General features: G+C 55.9%; 2 protein-coding genes across 8 annotated transcripts in view; one reads left to right on the forward strand and one right to left on the reverse strand.

The window, feature by feature from the left end:
• The window catches only part of FARP2 (FERM, ARH/RhoGEF and pleckstrin domain protein 2), a 141,068-nt gene extending 132,110 nt beyond the window's left edge, over window positions 1-8,958 (forward strand). Inside the window, exons 22-28 of one of the 4 annotated variants that reach the window (XM_030803359.1) lie at window positions 3,842-3,862; window positions 4,091-4,173; window positions 5,124-5,242; window positions 5,581-5,744; window positions 7,018-7,125; window positions 7,307-7,530; window positions 8,129-8,958. In XM_030803359.1, the coding sequence (XP_030659219.1) occupies window positions 3,842-3,862; window positions 4,091-4,173; window positions 5,124-5,242; window positions 5,581-5,744; window positions 7,018-7,125; window positions 7,307-7,530; window positions 8,129-8,246 (837 nt within the window). In that variant the 3' untranslated portion in view covers window positions 8,247-8,958. The remainder of the gene's footprint in view (window positions 1-3,841; window positions 3,863-4,090; window positions 4,174-5,123; window positions 5,243-5,580; window positions 5,745-7,017; window positions 7,126-7,306; window positions 7,531-8,128) is intronic. The other 3 variants (XM_030803361.1, XM_030803360.1, XM_030803362.1) reach the window with 3 other exon arrangements.
• Window positions 8,841-22,696, reverse strand: STK25 (serine/threonine kinase 25). 4 transcript variants are annotated; one of them, XM_030803365.1, is made up of 12 exons: window positions 22,447-22,696; window positions 22,013-22,142; window positions 15,453-15,683; window positions 14,717-14,773; window positions 14,152-14,260; window positions 13,237-13,394; window positions 12,963-13,148; window positions 12,613-12,758; window positions 12,209-12,323; window positions 11,733-11,804; window positions 10,521-10,657; window positions 8,841-9,825 (listed from the first exon to the last, which is right to left on the reverse strand). In XM_030803365.1, exons 2-12 carry the CDS (start codon window positions 22,040-22,042, stop codon window positions 9,786-9,788), a joined length of 1,281 nt encoding a protein of 426 aa, XP_030659225.1. In that variant the 5' UTR covers window positions 22,043-22,142; window positions 22,447-22,696; the 3' UTR covers window positions 8,841-9,785. The 4 variants fall into 4 exon arrangements, with proteins under 4 accessions (XP_030659225.1, XP_030659226.1, XP_030659223.1 ...); XM_030803366.1 differs by lacking the exon at window positions 22,447-22,696 and adding an exon at window positions 17,999-18,057 and having other exon boundaries at window positions 22,013-22,113; XM_030803363.1 differs by lacking the exons at window positions 22,013-22,142; window positions 22,447-22,696 and adding an exon at window positions 17,823-17,949.
• Between the last annotated feature and the right edge of the window lie 3,172 nt (window positions 22,697-25,868).

Below are 25,868 nucleotides of genomic sequence, written 5' to 3' on the forward strand. Positions count from 1 at the left end.
ATCCTGTCTCCCTGGGGTCCTCCCTCCCTGGAGTCCTTCCTCCCCCAGTGGGGTCCTCCCTCCCTGGGGTCCTCTTCCCCTGTTCTTTCTTCAAGGGTCTTGTCCCTCTGCACTGCCTCCTCCTGACAATGAGCACCAAAACCCTCAGGCAGGTGTTTGTAAAATTTAATTCCACTTTTCAGGCCCTCAGCAAGAAGAGGTCAGTTTGAATTAGCTCATCTGCTACCACTGGAAGCAGACCCCATTTGTTTTAAAGTATACTTTTAAAAATTACACCTTTATTATGGAAAAAAATAATTGAAAGTATAAGATAGAAATCACTTATCACTGGCCAGGTGCTGTAGCTCACGCCTGTAATGCCAGCACTTTAGGAGGTCAAGATGGTAGGATCGCTTGAAGCTGAGAGTTTGAGACCTGCCTGGGGAATATGGCGAAGCCAAATCTCCAAAAATCTTTTTTTTTTTTTTTTTTTAAATTAGCTGGGCAAAAGTGGCATGTGCCTGTAGTCCCAGCTACTTGGGAGGCTGAGGTGGGAGAATCACTTAAGCCCAGGAGGTCAAGGCTGTAGTGAGCCATGATTGCACCACTGCACTCCAGCCCCAGTGACAGAGTGAGACCTCGTCTCAAAAAAAAAAAAAAAAAAGAGAACTCTCTCATCATTGTACCACTCAGCAGTGGTGGCTGCAGGCATCTGCTGCACAGTTGCCATCACCCACGGGCTGTTTTGTCAGGGCACTGGTTTTCCTTTCCTTTCATGGCAGCCCCAGTTCACTTAACTAGTCACCTGTCACTGGATGCTTGGCTGTGGCTGGTTGTTGAGGACTGTAACATTGTTGGGTCTCTGTCTTTCTGCACATCCTTAATTATGTCCTTCAGATCAATTCCAAAATGTAGATTTGTCTGAGCAAAGGTGTTTACGGCCTTGGGCACTCCTGCTAAATTGCTGTTGGAGCACCTGCGCCAGCTGACCTTCCCACCTGCAGGAGCTAGGTCTAAACATGCATCTTTCCCTCCACCATGGAAAGTGCTAGGCACCTGTCTTACTCTTCCCAAGTCGGTAAGGTAAGCAGCCCCGTCAAGCAGCCCCATCGTTTCACTTTGCATCCCTGTGGACTGTCGGTGAGGCCAGCCTCGTCCCTGTGTCCTGGAATTCCGTGCTTTTCCTCTCGGGAGTCACTCAGTGTGCTGGTCACTCTGGTCTCCATTGGTCTGTGAGTTTTTTGTACACATTAGTGAAATGTTTATATGATAAAAATGCTCACCAACACTATTAAGTCATAAATTATTTTCTCAGTAACTGCCTTGTTACTTTGCCTGCAATTTAGTTTTACCTTGTAGAATTTAAACTCCATCTTGATGGGTTGTGTTTCTCTTACTCTAGAATGGCATCTGGCACATATAGGGAACTCAGCAAATGCTTGTTGAAGGTGTGAACTGAAACAAACACTCCTCAACTTACGATGGGGCTATGTCCTGATAAACCCATTGTAAGAGGAAAATATCATAGTCAAAAATGCATTTAACAGGGCACGGTGGCTCACATCTGTAATCCCAGCACTTTGGGAGGCTGAGGTGGGCGAATCACCTGAGGTCAGGAGTTTGAGACCAGCCTGGCCAACAGGGCAAAACCCCGTCTCTACTAAAAATACAAAAATTAGCCACGCATGGTGGTGGGCACCTGTAGTCCCAACTACTCGGGAGGCTAAGCACAAGAATCACTTGAACCTGGGAGGCGGAGGTTGCAGCGAGCCAAGATCACACCCCTGCACTCCAGCCTGGGTGACAGAGCAAGACTCCGTCTCAAAAAAAAAAAAAAAAAAAAAGAAAATGCATTTAATACACTTAACCTCTCTGATGTCATAGCTTAGCCTAGCCTTTTTTTTTTTTTTTTTTTTTGAGATGGAGTCTCGCTCTGTCGCCCAGGCTGGAGTGCAGTGGTGCCATCTTGGCTCACTGCAAGCTCCACCTCCCGGGTTCACGCCATTCTCCTGCCTCAGCCTCCTGAGTAGCTGAGACTACAGGCGCCCGCCACCACACCTGGCTAATTTTTTGTATTTTTTAGTAGAGACGGGGTTTCACCGTGTTAGGCAGGATGGTCTTGATCTCCTTACCTCGTGATCCGCCCACCTCAGCCTCCCAGAGTGCTGGGATTACAGGTCTGAGCCAGCCTAGCCTACTCTAAATGTGCTCAGAACATACATTAGCTTACAGTTGGGCAAAATCATCTAACATGAAGCCTATTTTATAACAAAGTGTTGAATATCTCACATAATTTATTGAATACCAAACTGGAAGTGAAAAACAGAATGGTTGTATGGGCACTTGAAGTTATTACTACTGAATGCTTATCACTTTCACACCATCATAAAGTTGAAAAATCAGGGCCTATCAGGGTCAGCTCTGGCTGTCTTTTCCTTGAGGGTTTCTATCCTTTGTATGGGCTCAGGAAGTTCTTCCCCATGCCAATATTATATTGGCACCTTTTAATGGTTTCATTTTTCTCATTTAATTAATCTCACTAGAATTTCTTTTTTGCTTTTTTGAGTTTTTTTGTTGTTGTTTTGTTTTTGAGATGGAGTCTTGCTCTGTCGCCCAGGCTGGAGTGCCCAGGCACGATCTCGGCTCACTGCAAACTCCGCCTCCCGGGTTCACGCCATTCTCCTGCCTCAGCCTCCCAAGCAGCTGGAACTACAGGTGGCTAATTTTTTGTATTTTTAGTAGAGACGGGGTTTCACCATGTTAGCCAGGATGGTCTCAATCTCCTGACCTTGTGATCTGCCCGCCTCAGCCCCCCAAAGTGCCGGGATTACAGGTGTGAGCTACCGCGCCCAGCCTAGAATTTGTTTTGATAGATATTAGATTGAGAAGTAACATTTCTCCCCATTATTTGTTGAATCTTTCATTTTCTCACTGATTTCAGACTCTTTATCAAATGGAAGCCTTTGTCTTTGCACTCGAGTTCTTTCTGGGCATTCTGCTCCATTCCTGTCTGCCCAGCATCAGTCCACTCTCTCTAGTTAGTGGTGTCATATGAGATAGTCACTGTTTGGTGAACACATTCCATCCCTTATTCTGCCTCCTTTTAAAAAATGTTCTTTGCTATTCTCAAGCATTTAATTCTTCCAGGTAATCTTTTAAGTCACTGGACAAATTCCTTCCAAAAACACCATGGAGATTTCAGTTGAAATTGCATTAAATTTTTGTGTTAACTTACGGGAAGACTAACATCTGGACAATGTTTTGCCTGCCCTTGCTTATGGTGATTCAGATTTTTGATGTCAAGTGAGAGGCTTGGTTGGTGTATCAGGCTCTGCACAGGGAAGCTGCCCATTTTGTGTTGTTGGTAACTGGCTGGTCCTGGGGACAGAGAACTGGCCCTCGTTCCTGACTGTTAAGGGAAGGATGATGGCTCTTGGCTTGAAAAGATCATCTTTATCATGTTGACACAGTTTCCTTCTGTTTCTAAGAGGTATTATCAGAAATAACACCTTGGATTTTGGCAAAGGCATTTTCAGCATGTAGAGAATTGATCTCCCGTTTTCTCTTTGACTTCTGATAGGATGAATGTTATCAATCAGCTTTCTAATGCCGAACGATCCTTGCATTCCCAAAACGACCTTACTTGATCATGGGACAATTCCTTATATGTGCTTTTAGATTAGATTTGGTAGTATTTTATTTTGGAATTATTTCATCTAACCACATAATTAAAATTAATCTGCAGTGGGTTTTCTTTGAATCTAGCTCTGTTAAGTTTTGGTCTTTGGTTCATAAATGAATTGTCCAACTCCCTTTTGGATAATGAAAATGCTCAACATTTTTTCCTTTGCTTGATTTTCAGCTAATAGTGCTGGACCCCCCGGTGAGTATTTGGGTGCCCTCTGGCCCATGGCTCGCCCCCTGGGGTGCAGCTGCCATGGCGCAGGGATACCAGTGTCCTCCTTGGCCTTTTGTAGTCTGTGTGCACTTGGACAGCACTGGGCTTCCAAGCCCCACCTAGCATTGCCAGCAGTCACCTTGTGTCCTGCTCAGGCTTAGGCTGTCAGTTCCTTCTTGGCCTCAAGACTTGGACCTTTTCTCCCACCCACAGGCGGAAGAAAGTGATAACGAGTGGTCTGTTCCACACTGTTTCACCATCTACACGGCTCAGAAAACAATCGTGGTGGCAGCCAGGTAAGGGTCTTCCATGTCTGCATCCTGAGCAGCCCTGGATGGAGGGGTGGGGACTTCCTCGCCATGAGCCTCTGAGTCCTCTGAGCTGTGAGAGGCCATGTAGCCTTATGGGGTTGTGCCCCCTTTGACTCTGAGCTCTGCTTCCAAGTTATGCAACCAAAGGAGCATCCTCGCCCTTGTCAGGGGCAGGGTGTGACAACACCCCACAAGCGGCAGGCCCCAGTGCTGTGGAGCTGCTCCCTCTGCCCTCCGGTTCACAGTGCCTCCAAAGACGGGGTGGGTGAGTGGGCAGGCTCCTGTGGTCTCCCAGGGCACAGGCGCTTCCCCAACCCTCATGTCAAGAAGTACCAGCAGCTAGTGGTCAAAGCCCCAACACAGCAGCTTACACCCAGCCCAGCCAAACACTGCCTCCCAGTCCCAGTGTGGTATGGACTCGCATGAGGCAGACCAGGCTATGGCACAGAAGCAAGTGGAAACAGCTCCCTCCTCCCCAAATAAGATCAACAGAAGGATGACACTGAGCTCATTTGGTGGCCGGGATGCAGGGGCCCCTGCATGGTCACCACCACCACACTGTGCTCTGTGAGGAGTCTCAGCTCCGACTCTGCAGCGCCCTGGCCAGCATCAGAGCACAGGGCACTCAGTTCCCACCAGGAAATGTTCACTTAATCATGAACCAGGGCCAATCTTACATTTCAGCATCAGAGATGTAGAGAACATCGTTTCAGGAACAAATACCCCTGCAGACCCCCTGTTCTAGGACCGGGGCCCTGCCCTGGCCCCCCCAACCCTGTCACAGCACCCTAGGGGTCAGGCTGATGCAGGTCCCTCCCAGCTCTCCTCCCTGCTGTTCTTGCTGGAGGGGACACGTTTCCCAGTCCTCTCACCAGGCAGGACAAAGCAGAATGTGGGAGAACAGGTGCCCTGACGGCTTGCCCTCCTCCCCGCAGCACTCGGCTGGAGAAAGAGAAGTGGATGCTCGACCTGAACTCCGCGATCCAAGCAGCCAAGAGTGGCGGTGACACGGCCCCTGCACTGCCAGGCAGCACTGTGTGTACTCGTCCCTCCAGTGAGTGCTGGCCATGACCCCCCAGGAGACCTCCACTACATCTAAGGAGGCTTTTTCTGGAAACTGTTTTCCTTGGTCCCCATTGGCCCGCTAAGCTCCCACACAATCCCCTTCCACAAGGTATGTTCCAGGCTACGCCTCATGCCTGGGCGGGAAGAGGTGTCAATCGGGCTGCTCTGGCAGAAGCACCTGTGGTTTTGCTCTCAGCCAGCAGGTGGCCTAGCACCAAGGGCTCCCCATTTCCCCAGGGCCACCCGAGAGGAACCCAAGGGGTGGAAGTATCTGGCAAGCAGAGGCTGCAAGGGGTTCCCCCTGAGACGCTGCTGACTTCTCCCCAGGATCCCCCAACGAGGTATCTCTGGAGCAGGAGTCAGAAGATGACGCTCGGGGTGCCCGCAGCTCCCTGGAAGGGCATGGCCAGCACCGGGTCAACACCACAATGCACGTGTGCTGGTACCGGAACACCAGCGTGTCCAGGGCAGACCACAGTGCAGCTGTCGAGGTACGACCGTGAGCACCGCCTCAGTGCATCTGGAATGTTCCCGGCTGTCTCTGCACTTGGCTGCTGAGGAAGGGACCTCAGGAGGGCACCAGCAGGCAGGCTTGGCCCCAGAGGACTGCCTCTTACTCTCCCCTTGGTAGAAGTTGGTATGGAAAGTGCCCCTCATCCAGTCAAACCCTCTTTGAAAAGGGTGTTTCAGGTCTGGTGTCTGATGAAGTCCAGCAGGTGGGGCGTGTCCTCAGGGCCTGGAGCTGGTGTGTAGTGGATCTGAGAAAAGCCCTCCCAGACACATCCCCTGCAGCCCCCCTCCCAGTGCCTCCAAAACCCTTCACCTCGGGCTTGGAGCTGGTGAGGCTTTGCCCAGGCACCCTGCCATAGAGGGTGGTTAGCCCTATCTCACTGCATAGGCCATTCACTGCAAATGCCACTGTGGGTCGCCAGGTTCCTCAGCCTGGTGCCCCCACACCCTTCCCTAAGCCTGCTCTTACTCCACCCAGAGCTCTTGTCCTTCTTGCTGTCTCCCCATAATTCACCCCAGCCACAATCTGCTGGGCAGGGGCTCAGGAGCTACCCCAGCACCCCAGTGAGGGGGCTGAGCCAGAGCCTCTCCCCTGATGACCCTGGGTAGGTCAGGGTGCAGCAGGTCCCTGACCTGGGCCCACCAGCTTATGGCCAGCCCAGGACACCTGAGATCTGAGCAGGGTCCTAGCCAGGCCCGCTCCCCCATCTTAGAGTGCAACCCCTGAACACCACCCTGAAGGCGGGAGGCTCGTGAGCCCCGTGAGCCCAGCCACTCCAGCGCCAAAGCCATGCCTAATCCTGGCAGAATAGATGCCACATGCTTAGGGATGGGGCTGCAGTGGGGCATCTTGTGTGTGCCTTTACTTGCCTCTCCCCCACTCATCATTTTAAAGAACCTTCCAGACTTGGCTCAGTGTACTGTCTCTTAAGGTATCATCTTCTCTCTTCTGGCTGTTGGATGGGTTTGTGGATGCTGGTTACTGAACACTGACTTTATTATGCACAGGGAAAGGGAACTCACTTTACTTGGTGCCTGGAATGTCACTCTAGGTTTTTAACATGCTTCTGTTGGACTTAAGTACTGATAAAGCTGCTGTTCATAGCAGTCCAGAGGTAAAATCAAGGCCTCAGCTGGAGAAAGCATGCAGGTGGTTAGTCTTGGGGAGCAAACCCACTCCACAAGGCCCCAGGGAGATGGGGCAGGGGGTCCTGGGTGCTGGTTAATGCACCTGCACTTTTCCTTTATTGACAGAACCAGCTTTCAGGATATCTGCTAAGAAAGTTCAAAAACAGTCATGGCTGGCAGAAGCTCTGGGTCGTCTTTACCAACTTCTGTTTGTTCTTCTACAAAACTCATCAGGTACTGGAGTTTCACTGGAGCCCAATGCAGGTGATGCTGGCAGACACTTACCCTGCTCACCTGTGTCCCTTTTGTATTTTGGTTCTGCCCTCCCATGCTTTGCCCACAAACCCTGTGCTGTGTGAACAGGGAAACTGGCTCCCTTGGACCGTGGGCATTTGTACGTGCCACTGTTGTGCAGGTAGCAGAGAAATGGACACTCCCTGCGGCAACCCAGCCCCTGGAACCCCTGTGTCCCTATGCTGTCTTCCAGGATGACTATCCACTGGCCAGCCTCCCACTGCTGGGCTACAGCGTGAGCATCCCCAGGGAGGCCGATGGCATACACAAAGACTATGTTTTCAAGCTCCAGTTCAAATCCCACGTCTACTTCTTCCGGGCTGAGAGCAAGTACACATTTGAAAGGTAATTTTGCAGGAGGCAGCCCTGGTCAGCTGCCGAAGCCTGACTGGGGCCCCAAGGAACATCAATGTCTCCTGAGCTCCCGTTTCTACTCATGGGGGTGGAGGCAAGTTTTCTCTGGGCCCTGGAAAGGAAGGGCTGAGCAATGCTTCCAGCATTTCCAAAAAACAGCGATGCTTTTTTTTGTTTTGAGATGGAGTCTTCCTGTCACTCAGGCTTGGAGTGCAGTGGTACAATCTTGGCTCACTATAAAACCTGCACCTCCAGGGTTCAAGCGATTCTTCTGCCTCAGCCTCCTGAGTAACTGAGATTACAGGCATGCGCGCCACGCCGCCTGGCTAATTTTTGTATTTTTAGTAGAGACAGGGTTTCACCATGTTGGCCAGGCTGGTCTCGAACTCCTGACCTCAAGTAGTCCATCTGCCTCAGCCTCCCAAAGTGCTGGGATTACAGGCGTGAGCCACCACACCAGGTTTCTAAAAACCCAGCCCCAGGTTTTTAACCCTTCTTTTGTCCTGCTTGTCCCGTATCCTGGGTTGTTCTTGGGACAGTGTCTGAGCACAAGCTGGCTCACTGGTCTGACGGCCGCCCTCTCCTCCAGGTGGATGGAGGTGATCCAGGGGGCCAGCAGCTCAGCCGGGAGGACCCCAAGCATCGTGCAGGACGGCCCCCAACCCTCCTCAGGGCTGAGGGGGATGGTCAGGGGGAAGGAGGAATGACGCTCAACCTGCCCAGGTTTGGACACAACTACAAAGAACAGTAGGACACAGAGGTGGCCTCTGTCCTGAGGCTTCTTAACAGATGGGAAGTGGCTGTGGCCTCACTGGATCCCCACTGGCACCAACAGTGTGGGTGGGCCTCATGTAACATCTAGGAGGGGCTTCATCCCCCCACCCAAGACCTAGTGCATGCCGGCAGGCATGTGGGGCCCTGGGAAAAATGTGCGGGTCTTCAGCGCGTAGCCTCTCAAGCCACAGCCCCCAGGCCCCTGGCTCAAAGACGCAGACAAGGCCTGAGCAGAGCTCTGGGCATTGAACCAAAGCCTGGGCACACCCTGCCTCTCTCCCCAGAGCAGGGTCCCTGCTGAGGACTGGCCTAGAGCAAGCACTGGAAAAGAGGCCCTGCCATACACCCTGCATACCCACTGCCAGGACCCTTTCAGACAAGCGTGGCACAGCCATGCTGACCTTCCATCTGGTGAACCAAGTGGCAGCCCCAGGGGCCTGCCCTGCAGGTCACAGCTAAACAAGTCTGGCAGAAGCCATGCTTGTTCCCCATGTACCTCTGGAGAAGCAGAAACCAAAGTCCTCCTGTGCCCTGGGAGGGTGGGGTCCTCTAATTTATTAGTGCCCAGCATTCCTTCCAACGGGAAGTAGACAGGCGACTGCTTTGTTCACACACATTTGATTAAAAATAAACAGCATCTCCCCACCTGTATTCTCCTCTGCCTGCTCTGTTCTTCTTCCAGTGGGCCAAGCAGAGCCCAGGAATCAGTCACAGGGAAGTTTCGAAGCGGGGCTGGGCTGCAGTCTCTGTGTGCTGTGATGAGGACTTGGGACCAGAGACGCAGCAGCCCTGCATGGCCCAGGCCCCACCACACACACCTGCATGTCTCCAAGTCAGGTCTTTATTGAAAGTGGCAGGGGCCTCTCAATGTTCTATGAAAACTAACATATTAACCTCAGAATATTTCAGGAAACAAGTAAATTCAATATTCTTAAAAAACAAAACATTCTGGATGACACAAGTACTTATGAGCAGACACAGTACCTGATCCAACACCACAAGGCAAATCTATGGCCATCATGGGCCCTGGGAGGACAGCGGCCAGGACACTTCTCTGGGGGCTGCCCTGTTGCCTCTCCCCACCTCATGGGAAGAGGAGGCAGAGCTGCCCTGATAGTTGTTGCTCTGCGCCTTCGCCTGAGCGGCCATAGGGCTGCGTGAGTCTGCAGAAGACCCAGGCGTAGCTCATGAGGGCCACACCAGCTGCTGGAGCCCCCGTGAGCTCTACTGCTGGGCCAGGAGAGGGAGGAGGGCAGTGGGCATATAGAACAGCATCCCCGATGTGCAGAACAGCACACTGCAGGGGTGGAAGGAGACAGTGACCTGGTGACCTGGCATGTGAGGCCCACAGGATCTGATGTGTCCCTGCAGGCACGACACAGCACAGGGCACCTTCCAAGTCAGCACAGTTCTTATGGAGCTCAGAACAAAAACAAAGGACCTTCTGTCCCCTATCTGAACAGCAACACACTTCAGCGGGTGGATGTCAGGTGGTTTCTGTTGTGTGAAAACCTGCAGAGAGAAGAGCCCACTGCTGTGTGCGTGCACCTCTGTGCCCAGGCTCCTGACAGCCTCTTGGGTGTGCAGTCTGCGGTGGCAGCCCTGACAAGCCACTGCACCACGTGGGTCTGAAGGTGTCCCCAATGCACAGGGTCTCAGCAGCAGCACTGACTGGCCCAGACCCCACCCCCAGAGCTGCTGCCCAGGGGTGCCAGGAAGGGGTCCCTGTGTGTGGACCAGGACTTGGCACATCTGCCGGCGGCATGGTGGTTGGACCCTAAGTCCGTTGGGCGGTGGAGGGCCCAGCATCTGTCCTGCCCTGTCTCTTTGCTAAGGACTCGAGTCAGCACAGGGGCAGCTCTGACGTTTTGCCACCAGCATGTCAGAGTAGCTCCCGGGAGCCACCAGGTGGAGGGCAGAGGCCAGCTGAGGACAGCCATGTGGCCACTGAGGCCGGGACGCTGAGACGCTGCCTCAGACACTTAGACTGGAAAGGCCCTGCCCACTCTCTCCAGCCCCAAAGTCTCCATGGCCCTGTGAGCTGGGTCCAAACAAGGAAGAGGATGCCACGCTGCCCCTTCCCAGAGTGAAGCGAACCCATGTAGTGCCAAATGCAGCTACACCCACGAGTGAGCACTGGACCTCACCCCACGTCCAGCTTCTTGGTGGGGGTGCTCTCCCCGACCCTATGGCACGGCCGCCCTCACCTCTGCACTCGCTCCACCAGGTGCACCATCAGCTTGTCTGAGATGCCGGGGCAGGACTCCTCGGCCAGGCTGAAGGCGTTCTCCAGCTCCTCCAGCGCACCCACGCTCCCGCCGCTCTGCTTGTGCTTCTCTTTGAGCTGTGAAAAGACCACCATGCCTGACCCTGGACCCGAGGACAGGCCTTCAGGGAACCCGCTCCTTTGCTCAGCCAGACTCATGCTGGAGGCCTTCAGGGCCTTCGCCTAGGACCCACACCCGAGAGCCCTTCAGCAAGCCGGGAAGTGAGGTGGCCCAAGGAAGCCTCTGCCCCTGCCCTGCCAATGGGGACCCCAGTGGTCCTTCCCCACAGCCCCTACCCTCCCTCTACACTCCAGGGAATCTCGGACCTCGGTTCTCAGGAGGGGACCAGATGGCTTCCTCCCAGCTGAGGGTCATGGAAGTCATTGAATGGGTCTAATCAGACCCAAAAACACAAAGCCCAGAAACTCCCAAAGCACAACCAGGCCCAGATCTGACCTCCATCAGGACACCAGCATCTGAGCCTCCTGTCACCGGGTGTCACCCACCCTCCGGGGGCTGTGGCTAGATCAGCAGGCTGCCCAGGACCTGGGCCTGAGTGGCTGCTTCCCGCTGGGGCCTCCACATGGGCTGCAGCCAATGTCCCTCGACTGTGCTCCACCCTTTGCCATCCTCAGGCAGGCTCTGCTGTCACCACCTCTCACCCACATCCTCCATCCTCCCTCCCCAGGCTCCAGGTGGGGCTCCTGGAGGGCACACCTGGGCCCAAGCCCACTGGCCACGCCCTGGGCACAGAGATCCTGGCTGCATCACATTTCTGAGGATGGTGCTGACTGCGCATCAGCAGGTGACGCTGATGCAGGGTCACGTGACTAACCAGGGCGGCACCTGCCCTGGGATGGACCCCGACTAAACCTTCTCTGCTTTCTCTATAGAAGGGTCATCTGTGTTTGCACCTGAAGAAAAAAAAAGTCACCCTAGGAACCCAGAGAACCTTGGCAGGTCTGGGAGTACAAAAGGAGTCATTGTAGCAGATTCTGCTCCTTCCACTCAGAAAACCCAGCCCATAATCAGCTGCAGGAAAGCTGGAAGCTGAAACCGCCCCACGGTGCTGTGAGGGAGACATCTCCGTGGAACAGCATCCCAGCCTCGTCCCTGGCGGGACTCCAGGCCCAGCCCCAGCCCCAACCTCACCTCTCCGAAGACGGGCCGGACCAGCGTGGACAGGCACTGGGATCTCGGCTGCCTCTTGACAGGCTCCGCAGGCTGCAAAGGAAGTGGAGGCCCAGGGTGAGCAGGGCACTGCAGGCGACAGGCAGGGCACTCCCATCCCTGCCCAGGCTCTAGCCTTGAAGAGACAGAGGCTGGGAGCAGCCTGTCGGGGCACACATCCAGGGCCGGCCCGAAAACCATCAAGCCACCCAGAGGGCCTGACTCTGGGGGCCTGCGACTCCCACCCTCTCCTCACAAACTTGGCTCCGAACAGGCCATCTTCCCAGCACATGCTGGGGCTCGGGGTCTCCACACCAGGCCCAGTGCCACAGTGGGCTTCAGACCACCCCTGCCTTTCCCAAGCTCCAGACACTGGGTGGACAAAGCTGGGTCCCACACCCAACCCACCCCACGGCCCCAGGGGTGCACAGAGGGCAAAGGCCAGGCCAGGAACAGACCTTCTGTGAGCCGTGCAGGGCCGTCCCCTTGTGAAGCTTGCTGTGTGGACTCGGCCGGATGGTAGGGGGGAACGTCCAGATGGGGCCCTGCTCCCCGTCCTCCGCCTCGCCATCACTGAAGAGGATGAGGAGTTGCCAGGGCCAGTGGGAAGACGGCCAGGAGGCATGAGGGCCTCAGGGCACACCTCACGGCCAAGGGAAACCCGAGGTACCGGACGGGGCTCTGCCAGGCCACGGGGTCCAGCTGATGCCTCAGCAGGCCCTGTCCTGCAGCATTGAGGGGGTCCCTGCCCAACACTATATCTGGTCACCCTCACCCCCAGGGCCCACGCCCCTGCTTCTGGAGTGGGGACCACCCACGTCACAGCACCTAGGGTCACCATGAGGATAAACCAGGTCCCTACATGTCAGAGTCCTCAGAGCTGGACTCCTCGCCATGCCCCTCTGACTTCCAGCGCTTATAGCGGTCGATGAGCTCCGTGAGGAAGGAGGTCTTCTTGGTGTAGCGTGTGATGAACTTGTGCTTCAGGAGCTCCTTGGCCGTGGGCCGCTGCAAGGGGTCCGGGGAACACTAGTCACTGGGCCCAGCCAAGCTCTGCCTCAGGGAAGCAAACGTGAAGCAGCCCGGACCGGGGCGGGTCCTCACAGCTACAAGGCTGGTGGGCCTAGGCCTCCGGGCTGTGCTGCCCACCCCAAGCAAATGCCCTCCCTCCATATCCCGTCTAGAAGGGGCCGGGCCAGAGGCGGGCCTTACGAATCGGGGGTCCTTGTTGAGGCAGGCCTCCACGAACTCCTTGAAGGGCTTGCTGTGCTGGCCCTCCAGCGTGGGTGGGCTGTTCTTGGGAATCAGGAACAGGACGCGCATGGGGTGGAGGTCAGAGTTTGGAGGCTCCCCCTTGGCCAGCTCAATGGCCGTGATCCCCAGGGACCAGATGTCAGCCTGGACAGAACACAAGAACTGTCACTGCCCTGAGCACCCGAGCCAGGCGTGGTGCCCGCACCCCCCCCCGCCCGCCCGCTGCACCCACCTTGAAGTCGTAGGCCGACTGCTTGATGACCTCAGGCGCCATCCAGAAGGGGGTGCCCACGAATGTGTTCCTCTTAATCTGCGTGTCTGTGAGCTGCCCTGCTACCCCAAAGTCCGCCAGCTTCACATCCCCCTGCTCCGAGAGTAGCACGTTGGCAGCTGCTCGACACAGGACAGGCAGGCGTCATCCCAGGCTCCACGTGGCTCCACCCAGGGCCCCCTGAGAAGGGCCAGGATACCATCCACCTGGCCTCCTAGGGCACAGCAGGGCTGTCCTCAGGACCTCAGCCCTCCTTGCCACTCTCAAACCCAGGGCCACCTAGGGCCACAGGGGCACTGCCAGCAGGAGCCCAAGGGCTCCACTCCGAGCTCCAGGGCTCCTCCTGCATTTGGCTTTTACAACAAATCCCAACGACAAGCGACTTCATCCACTGGGGGCTACCGCAGAGGTGACCCTGACCAAGAGTGTGGCCAACACGGGCCTGCCAGGAAGCCCCTTGCTCCACCAGAATCGTCCCTGCATGACAGAGATAGCTCGGTGCCAGTGGCAAGTCCCTCCCTGTGGGCTGGCCCAGCCTCGCGTCTGCTCTGAGCAGGGCCAGACCACACGCTGGGGCTGCTCAATTCTACACTTGCTGTTGTGCCGTGAGCCACAGGGAACCAACAACTCCGGCTAAGTGTGGCCCTTTCCTACACTCGGTCCACAGCTGGTTTCCTCAGCGTACAAGGAAACTGTTACAAGCAGTATCTTCTGGAAATGAAGCGAGACAGGACTGCTCAGTTTCAGGGTGGCCACAGGGTTCTCTATACTCCAGACCCTGGGCACCATTAGCCACTTGCCCCTCACAGGCCCCGGCCTCTCTAAGGTCAGTGGGGCTCAGGACATTACAAGAGCCACATCCACCCCCAGCAGGACCTTTGATGTCTCGGTGGATCTTGCGTTCGGAGTGCAGATAATCCAGGCCCTTCAGAATCTCCCGCAGGATCGTGGCAATGTACGTCTCCTCCAGGGGACCTGGTTTAAGCTGGAGAGGAAGGTGGGACAGCAGGGCCTCAGCTCCTGTCCCAGGCCCAATGCCTGAGTTCTCTGCCTCGCTGACAGGGGAGGGCTGTCCCTGCAGATAGCTGGAGGCTTCATGTTCCTTTACTTCTCAAACAGAACTAAGTTTCAGATGGGACTGGGGTGGTGGAGGCTCTTTCTAAAGCATATAAACCAGCCTCACCTTACTGTCGTGTAACAGAAAAAGAGTCTTCTAGCCATCTCCCAGCAGGCCTGCCCCCCCCACTCCCACAGGCCAGGACCCCTTTCAGCACCAACTGGGCAGACGTGCTGATGGCAGTTCATTTTTGCTTTAGACGATTCCTAATTAACACCTAACGTGCCATGACACCAAACAAGAGGTGGCCCCTGGAGCCCATGAGTCTGAGGGGCAGGGGACTCGGACACTGCAGACCCCCCACTGCCATGGCCTATGCCTCACCAAGTCCAGTGCTGAGCCGCCACCCAGGTACTCCATGATGATCCATAGCTTGGTGCTCTGGGACCGGAGACAAACCCATCAGCATTTGGCAGCAGGAGGAAGGGCATGCTCCAGGGTGGGAGTCACAGGCCGGAGTCAGCCAGGGCCCAGGCCCCACTGGTCCCATCCCTGCCAAGAACCCTGAACAGGAAAGGGCTTTCTCGGCCTTGCCCATCTCCCCTCCTGCCACACCACTGCTACAGATGCTCAGAGGACGGACTGAGTACACAGAGCAGTGGCTGAGTCCACTTCACCAAGACCCCATCAAAAACCAGGCTGCTGATCCAGTCCTACAAGGCTGGGAAGAGGGCATGGCTGGCAAGCACATGACTCAACACACCCATCATCCTCCTGGGCAGGATGGCCACAGCGTTCCCTACACCCCAGATCCTGGCACCACCCGCCACCTGCTCCTCACAGGCCCACTCACCACTGCCAGCAGGGGCCCCCCAGAGTGCTCCTAGCAGCGCCCTCACTGCCTTACCACAGGCAGGCAAGTGGGTCCCAGTGGCCATTTAGAGCCAACTGACCCTCGTGGACCCTGCTCACACCCTGCCTGCCCAGGGCAATTTCCTAGAGGGCATGCGCTGAACTGTCAAGGCCACCTTGCACCCTCTGGCATGTCACTCAGTCCCTCTGACATGGAAGAGGGCCAGACACAGCACCAGCAGGGTCCCCACCTCCCCCCAACAGGCACCTTTAGGTAGGAGCCAAAGTAGCGGGTGATGTAGGGGCTGTCGCACTGGCTGAGGACGGTGATCTCCTGCTGGATGTCCTCGATCTCATCCTCGGCCTCTTCCAGGTCAATGATCTTGATGGCCACCACCTCCTTCGTGTGGTTATCGATGCCCTTGTAGACCTCCCCAAATGAGCCCTTGCCAATGCGGTCGAGCTTGGTGAACAGCTCTTCAGGGTCCACTCGAGAGTGCTGTAGGGCCGGGGGGGACAGAGGGCAGACAACGCCGGTCACGAGAGGCGGGGGACAGGCAGAGGCTGCCCTGCTGGGGAGGAAGGGACCTGTAGGGAAGAGGGAGTCCGAGGGAGCGCACCTCAATTCTTCTCTGGTTTCTTCCTTTATCCCTTTGTGTTCAAAAACTAAACTTGGCCGGGCGCGGTGGCTCACGCCTGTAATTCCAGCACTTTGGGAGGCCGAGGCAGGTGGATCACTTGAGGTCAGGAGTTCGAGACCAGCCTGGCCAGCATGGTGAAACCCCATCTCTAATAAAAATACAAAAAAATTAGCTGGGCGTGGTGGCTCATGCCTGTAATCCCAGCTACTTGGGAGGCTGAGGCAGGAGAATTGCTTGAACCCAGGAGGCAGAGATTGCAGTGAGCCAAGACCGCACCATTGCACTCCAACCTGGGCAACAAGAACCAAACTCCATTAAAAAAAAAAAAAAAAGCCTAAACTGAACTTTCCATGCAAGGGAAAAAGTCCCCAGAAAGTATAAAGAGGCCAAGCCAACTCAATGAACCCTGCTGGAAACAGGAGCCTTAGGTGATGACACGGCATGAAGGTTGCCTCATCTAACCCTAACAACATGCCAGCCCCATGAGAGATGTTAATAGGTTAATGGCCCCTGGGGGTGAGGGGGGGATTTGGGAGCTCGCTCTTAATTTGCTATAAATTTGAAACTACTAAAAAATAAACTTATCAGGCCAGGCTTGGTGGTGCAAACCTGAAATCCCAGCACTCTGGGAGGCCAAGGCAGGTGGATCACCTGAAGTCAGTAGTTCGCAACCAGCCTGACTAACATGGTAAAACCCCATCTCTACTAAATACAAAAAAAATTAGCCGGGCGTGGTTGCGCATGCCTGTGATCCGAGCTACTTGAGAGTCCCAGACAGAAGAATCACTTGAACCAGGGAGGCGGAGGTTGCAGTGAGCCGAGATCGCACCATCGCACTCCAGCCTGGGCAACAAGAGCGAAACTATGTCTCAAAAAAATTAAAAAAAATTTTAAAAAAAAGAAAAAAACTCATCAAAAACAAAAAACCTCAGTATGTGTTAACCAAGTTCTCCTTCACTCCTGAAAGTCACATATTTAGAAAGGGCTTCCCCTCACCCCTACGTTAAGTCCTCCTGACAGCTACACTAGCGCGGAGTTAGAAACTGATGCTTTCTTGATGCAGAAAGCTGCCTCACACAGTCCTCAGATTTAAAGAAGCAATGCCTGAAAGCTTCGGAGCCACTGGTGTGGAAGGTGCCTGGTCTGTGGCCCAGGCCCAGAGTCCAGGGGAAGCCAGCAGAGGTGTGTACTCAAGCCTCGACCCTTTTTTAAATTTTTTTGAGATGGCTGCTCGCTCTGTCACCCAGGCTGGAGTGTAGTGGCGCAATCTTGGCTCACTGCAACCTCTGCCTCCTGAGTTCAAGCGATTCTTCTGCTTCAGCCTCCCGAGTAGCTGGAATTACAGGCATGCACCACCCCCCACAGTTAATTTTTTGTATTTTTAGTAAAGATAAGGTTTCACCATGTTGGCCAGGCTGGTCTTGAACTCCTGACTTCAGGTGATCTGCCCACCTCAGCCTTCCAAAGTGCTGGGATTACAGGCGTGAGCCACCACGCACAGCCCCTCCCCCAACAACATCAAGGGTCTTGATGCCAATTTAGTGTGGCAGAGCATAAAAAGGCAAAACGGGCCGGGCGTGGTGGCTCACACCTGTAATCCCAACACTTTGGGAGGCCGAGGCGGGCAGATCACGAGGTCAGGAGATGGAGACCATCCCGGCTAACACAGTGAAACCCCGTCTCTCCTAAAAAATACAAAAAATTAGCCGGGCATGGTGGTGGGCACCTGCAGCACCAGCTACTCAGGAGGCTGAGGCAGGAGAATGGCATCAACCCAGGAGGTGGAGATCGTGCCACTGCACTCCAGCCTGGGTGACAGAGCAAGACTCTGTCTCAAAAAAAAAAAAAAAAAAAAAAGGCAAAACGACTAATTATGCCACAAAAACACTGAAGACAGGACGGGTCCGCGGGTGGGGGTGCCCTCTACGTTCCTGGGCCTGGGGAGACCGTGCCCTCCAAGAAGGATGGGGTACACCACACACAGCCCTCACACTCACCCCCTGGACACTTGTGTGCTGGGTCCACCCCAGGCCTAAGCCCAGCAGAGGAGCTGGTTGAAGCCAACTGGACATTGCACCAGCCTGAGGCAGCATTTCCGTGTGAAACTGCCAATTAGCTGACCTCCCAGGGTTTCTAACCAGGAGGGTGGAAGGGGCGGCACACAGGCCCACACCTTGAAACTTGCTGCTGCACATCCCTTTTTGAGCGCCAGACCCCGAGATGACAGGAACTCTGGGGAAGGAAAGGCAGTTAGGGGAGGGCCAGAGGCCACCTAACCTTTCCCTGCAAGGCTGGCTTGTCAGAGCGTGGGGGTGTGCAGGTGGCCTCCATGCAGCAGCTAGAGCAGGCCAGCTGCAGTGTACACACAGACCCTTGCTTAGCCCAAAGGTCTGGCCAGTTGAGACAGCTGGTCGAGTCAAAAGTGACCTTTCTCATTCTCTCATCAGTACAGCAGCCCAGTCAGTACTCCCATCAGTACAGCAGCCAGTACCCATGGAGGAAACGGCAGGGGGTGCCTTGAGCCCACCTGCTACCAGGAGTCCCCAAAGCCAAGGTCAAGAAACTCGGCAGAATAGAGAGAGCTGAGTACTGCCTGGGGTCACTCCAGTCGTGCTGGCCAAGGTGAGCTGTGTCTGCCCCCAGCCCCACCACTGCTGCTGACCATGTGTTCTAAAGAGAAGCCAGGAAAAATTCAAAGCTGACAAGTCACAGGTGCTCAGCTGTCTCCAGGTTGGGGGTGGGTGGCACAGATGAGGTCAGAACCAGCCCCTATCTGAAAGGAAAGTCAACCCAGAACATGCAATCTTTTCTTTTTTTGAGATGGAGGGTCTCGCTGTGTGCCCAGGCTGGTCTCCTCAGCCTTCTGAGTAGCTGGGACCACAGGTGCATGTCAAAGCATAAGCTCATCAGCCCACAGGCTGTCACAGGTAAGCAGTCAGTGTTAAAATATCACCCGCCTGCCATAGAGAGCATCATCTCCGTTTCCTCCTCCCTGTTTGCTCCATTTCTGGTGGAGAACCACCCGTTCCTAGCCCAGTCCTGGATGCCAGGTACAGGACAAGGTTAAGAAGCAGCCCCTCTTCTTTTTTTTTTTTTTTTTTTTTGAGATAGAGTCTCGCTCTGTTGCCCAGGCTGGAGTGCAGTGGCGTGATCTCAGCTCACTGCAACCTCCGCCTCCCAGGTTAAAGTGATTCTTCCACCTCAGCCTCCCGAGTAGCTGGGCTTACAGGCACCCGCCATCATGCCCCATTATTATTTTTTTTTTTTGTATTTTTGTAGAGACAGGGTTTCATCATGTTGGCCAGGCTGGTCTCGAACTCCTGACCTCAGGTGATCCGCAGAAGCAGCCCCTCTTCTGCCTGCTCCTCTTCCAGCAGGCCCATCGCCACCTTGTCAAATCCTCCCTGTTTGCTCAGCCCATCAACGCTTACTCAGGGCCCCGGGACGCTACTCCACCAAAGCCATTAGCCTGTAGGCCTGGCCTCAGCCTCAACCCAACCCTGCCCAAGCACCCGGAAAGACCCCAAGGGAGTCCTGGGGATTCCAGGAGGTCTGGTTGGTGCCCTGAGCTTGTGTCCTCCCATCTACTCCTGTCTAAGGTGGCCTAAGAGACGGCCTGGCGAAAGCAGGGCCATGGCCTGGCAGCATTACCCAGCACCACCAGCCCTCCGACTCCCAGAGATCCCTTTCCCACTCTTCAGGCCTCTATGGATGACGCGTCCTCCTGCTCTACTCTACTTCCTGCTCCCTGCTGAGGCCATGCTGCTCTCCACACAGGGCCTGGAGCTCAATCTGCTCCATCACAGCAGCCCCGGAAGGGAAACCCCTGGGTGGGCACTCAGACCTCTACTGCTTCAGAGCAGGGGAGCACAGTGGACCCCTAAGCCAGAGCCAGGGCTCATCAGCCCAAGCAGAAACTGTGTGACAGGAACCCTCTTGGCTGTGATCCTGGCCCTACAATGACATCGCAGGCCAAGCCAAGGCAAGCCATCCCCACCCCCACCTGAAGAAGAAAGGGTAAGTGGGCCCCTGGCCTGGAGGCTGCGAATCCTCTTTTGGATGTAGCAGCAGCTGTGGCCTGGATGATCACTCAGGCTACTCAGCTGACTCTGGCGGCGGACACCTGTTCTCCACATTAGCCCTGGGGCTGCCTGGCTGGGGCCTCCACTTGCCAATGTGTCTGCTGTCAGTGTTGCCCCACAACACAAGGGGAATGACCCAGCACACATAGCTGAGACGTCCCCAGCTGCCACCTGACAGGCAGCAGCTGAGTGATGATACAGTGCTCTGGCACCCAACAGCCATTCGGGCCCTCCAGGGCCAGGCAGGAACTGGCCAGGTAGAGGGGAAAAGCCTAAGGCAGGAGCACAGGCTATGGGGGGAATGCGCCCCACTCTCCCACAAAGGGGCTGCCCCACAGGTCCACAGGACACCTTGGCAACCATCTCAGGAGAAAACCACAGCCCCTCAGGTTTTCTGCCACTATATGAAGTCTCTCATCATCCAGGCTGGGACAAAGGGAACCCTAAAAGGACAAAAGGAGCTTCCTACCTTTGGAATCCCTTCTCCAATGTGCCCGCACTCCCTTCCCTGGGTCTGATCGCACCAAGAACCAACAGCACAGAGTTGCGAGGCACCTCGGAGCTCCAATTTCTCATCCCGTGACCCAAAGGAGTTATTTCTGCAGTTCTTAAAAATAAACTGGCCAAGCGCAGTGGCTCAAGCCTGTAATCCCAGCACTTTGGGAGGCCAGGGCAAGCAGATCACCTGAGGTCAGGAGTTTGAGACCTGCCTGACCAACATGGTGAAACTCCGTCTCTACTAAAACAAAATTAGCTGGGCATGGTGGCGCATGCCTGTAATCCGAGCTACTTGGGAGGCCGAGACAGAAGAATCGCTTGTACTTGGGAGGCAGAGGGTGCAGTGAGCGGAGATGGCACCACTGCACTCCAGCCTGGGCAACAAAAGCGAAACTCTGTCTAAAAAAAAATAAAAATAAAATAAACTGGTGGCAGATTTTTCTCCCAGCACCTTAGTCATGTAAGTTACCAGATACAGAATGCCAAAAGCAAATCAAAAGTCTGTTAGCTTAATTCGGCATCAGTCAGCAATCCCCAGGCCCATCTGTGACCACGCAGGTCCAGGCTGCCTGGCCCAACTGCTACACATGGTGTTCCGGCTGTTCCGGGTCTCTAGGCTGGTCCGGTTTCCTCCAAAGCAGCCCTGACTCCAGTTCCTGCCCCTATGCGAACAGACGCCCTTCCTGTTCCACTGCACGCCCAACTCTCAAGGATTCGGCACATAGGAGTGAACAACGAGGGCCACACATTTTAGCGGCGATTCCAACACCTTAGGCAGAGCCAAGGCATCAAGAAGAGCAAAACCAAACACCTAAGATATAAGAAAACCCAGCGGCCGGAGTCAAAAAAGTGGGGAGGGGTAGAGAATGCAAGTCCCCAGACCCCAGGTTGGCTGTCCCCACCCTGCTTCCCTGGCATGCCCTTTGGCACCAGCAGCTGGTCCTTATTCCAGGCTAAGGGCTCGCTGTAGTGGTTCCCTCCGAGGCTGTTCCACCAGACACTTAAAGGTGGCTCCATAGCGGAAACGACTTCTTTAAAGAAGAAAGATGAGTCTCATGTTCGGGCAACCGCCCGTAGCAGGGGTTAAACGGTTCTGCACAGAGCAGCCTTTTCACCCTCCCCTGGGCCAAAGCACACACGTGTTCTCTGCTTTACCCTGCACACCGGCCACTCAGATCTGCTTCTCCACAATCTCAGCCCCTCGGCGCCCGTCAGGGTCTCCCCTACAGCCCCTGCCCAGCCCAACACGGCCAGAATGACCCGTGGCCGAGGCTGAGGCCGCAGTGTGGCCCCTGACCTTCCACTGCCTTCAGATGCTCACATGAGGTTCCCGCCCCGCGCTGGGGGCAGCGCCCTGTCCCTGGGCCGGTGTCTCTTCACGCACCTCCACCGCCCTCGCACAGGCGGAGCCACCAGGGGCTCGGTTTCTAGAGGCCTGCGAGCTTCTGCCACGCAAAACGCCACAGGCACACGGCAGAGCCCCGGGGCCGCCCTGCGCCCACCTCAGGACGGCTCCGCTGGTCGCACAACGCGCGCTCCTCTCTGAACCCCCAGGAGACCCTGGCGCCCCTCGGTGAGAGACCGCTAGTGTCCCTGACCCTCCTCACCTGGTTGGCAAATCCCCGGAGGTGAGCCATGGCCGCGCCGCCTCAGACCCTCCGCCGGCAGCCCCAGGAGGCGTCTGGATCCCGCGGAGAGGCGCGGAGCCGGCTAGCTAGCCCCTGCGGCGTCAGTCCACTGCGAGGGACAGCAGGAGCGCTCGGTGCCCAGTTCAGTCATCTGAGACCGAGCTCCGGGGCTGCGGGCTCCATGGAGGGCGGGCCCCAGGAGACCCCCAGGCGGCCAGGGCCCCGCCACGCCCGGGCCTAACGCCCAGGCTCCCGGGGGCTCGCCGCCCCTCCCGTCCCCGCCCCCACCTCTTCCGAGGCAGCTTCCTCCCGGTGCCCCCGCCCGGGTGTCCCCGCCACAGAGCCCCGCCCCGGGCCCCTCCCTCTACCCCCTCCCCAATCGCCGCAAGCGACCCGCCCGGCAGCGCGCCCACCTCCACGGGGCTCCATCCCGGCCTCCCCCGGCCCGCTCTGCAGCGCCCGCGAAGGCTCCCACCCGCAGCTTCTGTCCGCCCAGGGACCCCGGGCCTCCCAGCCCGCGAAGCAACGGTGGTGGCGGCAGCGACCGGAGAAAGCCCGGAGGCGACGGCGAGGGCGGTGCTCGGCGTCGCGGCCCGCGCACGGCTCTCTGGGACCCCGAGTCCCACCGCCCACTCCGGGCCCGGAAGCCTGCTGGCGTTGGACTACAAGTCCCGGCAGGCCGCGCAGGAGGGGGCGGGGCTCGCATGCGCGCCGCGAGGCTCTCTGGGACCCCGAGTCCGGCTCCCGAAAGGTTTGGACTGCGTCTCCCGGCAGGCCGCGCGGCTGGGCGGGCGGGGCACGTGGTCGTTGTCGCGTCGCGCCCTCCCTGCCTCGCCCTCGCAGGCCTTCTGCGTTTGCTGGCGCCTGCCGGGCGTCGTCTCCGACGTTACGGCGGCCGCGCGGCCTCTCCCTTGCTCTGCCCTGCGCAGCCCTGGTCCGAGCCGGCCAGTGAGGCCCGGCGCCCTCCCCGCCTCGCCACGAGGATCCACCTCGGCCGCCCAGGCTTCTAGCCTTGTCCTCACGGCACGGAGATAAGCCCGCGCTGGCCACACCGCCAAGCCCCTGCTCGCACTGAGACCCCCCCCCGGGATCACGTGCACAGGCCAGGGCGCACCAGGCCTTGGAGAAGCTACCGGCACAGCCCATTCCTTGGGCGAGTCGCTTCGCCTCTCCTGCCTCAGTTTCCTTACCCGTAAAGGGGTGGTCATAGGACATCCTTGATCATACCGTTGTGGGACCTACCTGGGCTAGAGCGCGGGACGCGCCCAGGACAGTGACTGCTGCTGGAAGCCGTCATGGCATTCCCCCGGGTCAGGGAGGGACTTGCAGAGCCGAAGGCTACCTGGTGTGCCCCCCTGCCCTGTGGGCCGCCAGGTCATAGTGCCCCCTGTGTGCATTCCCCTAGTGCACCGCAGGGATCCCCACCTGTCCTCTGAGGAAGATTTGTCCCTCCTCCATTCTGTGTCCATCCTTGCAGGCCCTCAGTCTCCATGATGGCTCAGCACAGGTGACTATCCTGACCTCCTCACATCCCTCCTTCTTCAAGAGGGTTCTGGCGTTTCTCTCTGCTCCCTGGTGCGTGTTTTCTCATGGTGCGTTGCCGAGTCCTTTAAGAAGCTATGCTTCCCTGTCATGCATCCAGGACAGCCCCTTGAACCCTGGGTCCCCATCTCTCATCACCCCTGCTTCTTTACATACTGACTTGGCTTTGTTTGTACTTTGACTCCCGAGGAGAAAGTGGGCTTCCCGCAAGCAGAGCTGTGCCCAGGACCATGCCAGCCCACGGCAGGCGCCTAGTAATGTTTGTTGAACGAATGTGTAAATGCATGAAGATAATATATGTATTTAATGCATGTAAATAGATGCCTGCTGCATCTCTGGCCTTCGTGTGGTCAGTAATCGCTGCACTTTTCCAAAGTGCTTAGAAGAGGCCGGGAGCAGTGGCTCACACCTGTAATCCCGGCACTTTGGGAGGCTGAGGCAAGCATATCACTTGAGGTTAGGAGTTCGGGGCCAGCCTAGCCAACATGGTGAAACTTCATCTCTACTAAAAATACAAAAATTAGCCAGGCATGGTAGTGTGTGCCTGTAGTCCCAGCTACTAGGGTGGCTGAGGCAGGAGAATTGCTTGAACCTGGGAGTTGGAGGTTGCTGTGAGCCAAGATCGTGCCACTGCACTCCAGCCTGGGAGACCGAGCGAGGCTCCGCCTCAAAAAAAAAAATAAAAGTGCTTAGAAGAGTTTTTCAGCCTTTGTCTGTTTGTGGCCAATTGTTAATACTTTGCTCCTGGCTGCTGTCTTGCTAAGCTGCCGTCTGAACTTGATCATCACCATGTCTTTTCCTACATTGACCTTCCAGGCCCTTCATCCCGTTTCTCTTATTTTCCATTTCTTTTTTGTTGTTGTATACTTCTATTATTCTTCGGGGTTTTTGTTTGTGTGTTTGTTTTGAGATGGAGTCTCGCTCTGTCACCCAGGCTGGAGTGCAGTGGTGCGATCTTGGCTCACTGTAACCTCCGCCTCCCAGGTTCAAGCAATTCTCCTGCCTCAGCCTCCTGAGTAGCTGGGATTATAGGCATGCGCCACCACCCCCGGCTAATTTTTGTATTTTTAGTAGAGACGGGGTTTCACCATGTTGGTCAGGCTAGTCTCAAACTCCTGACCTCGTGATCCGCCCACCTCCGCCTCCCAAAGTGCTGGGATTACAGGCATGAGCCACCGCGCTCGGCCTTATTCTTCGGTTTTATCTTTCATCTTTCATATAAAAATTTTCTTTTCAGTGACTCTTTTTCTTTCTTTTTTTTTTCCAGGTAAGGTCTTACTCTGCCACCCAGGCTGGAGTGCAGTGGGGCAATTTTGGCTTACTGCAGCCTCGACCTCCCAGGCTCAAGCAGTCCTCCCACCTCAGCTCCCCATGTAGCTGGGTCCACAGGCACATGTCACCACACCCAGCTAATTTTTGTAGAGACGGGGTCTCACCATGCTGTCCAGGCTGTTCTCAAACTCCTGAGCTCAGGTGATCCTTCCGCCTCAGCCTTCCAAAGTGCTTCCAAAGTACAGGCATGAGCCACTGAGCCTGGTCTCTATTTTTCACCTCCAAGAAATTTTAGTTTTTTCTCTGGGCACTCACTTTCTTCCTTGGGAATGTGGAGCTAATAGTAATTTTCTTGTAGATGGTGAGAATGACACCATATGTGGCGGGCCTGGCCCTAGGCAGGTGCTCAGAGAGTCACTGTGTTTATTATTGACAAGGCTGACCTTGGGTAGGAGGAGAGAACACTCACAATTGAGCCCACTGGGCAGCTTACCCTCGGGTCCAGTCACTTGGTGACTGCAACAGCCCTCTGAGGCAGTCAAGGGATAACTAAGAGGTAAAGGGACGTGCCCAAGGCCACAACCAGAATATGGCAAAGACAGGATTGAACCCAGGTCCCCTGAGTCCTGTTTGTATGCTGCTGGGGATTCAGGTAGGAGTGGAGAGAAGCTGGAGTTGGACTTTATGTCAACCTGGGTCAGATGTGAGTTGGCCGAGCCACCCTCTGGTTTGACAGACAAGGAAATGAAACCCAGAAAGAGGGCAGCATAGCAGCATCTGGATTAGAACTGGGTTCCCCTTCTGATTAAGATAAGAGATTGGGCGCTTGAGCTTGTTCTTCTTTCCCTACCAGGGACCTGATAACTTGTCAAAAGGGGCTCAGGAAGGGAGGCTAAGCCCTGAAACTGTTCAGAGAAAGGAGTCGGCTCCCAGCAGGTGAGTGTCACAAATGTCCAGAGGTAAAGCTTGGTGACAGTGAAACGGGGGGAAGAAGCCTTCACTTGAGCCCCCTCCATTGGAT

Source organism: Nomascus leucogenys, chromosome 22a (genome assembly GCF_006542625.1).
Source record: "Nomascus leucogenys isolate Asia chromosome 22a, Asia_NLE_v1, whole genome shotgun sequence".
Lineage (NCBI taxonomy): Eukaryota > Metazoa > Chordata > Mammalia > Primates > Hylobatidae > Nomascus > Nomascus leucogenys.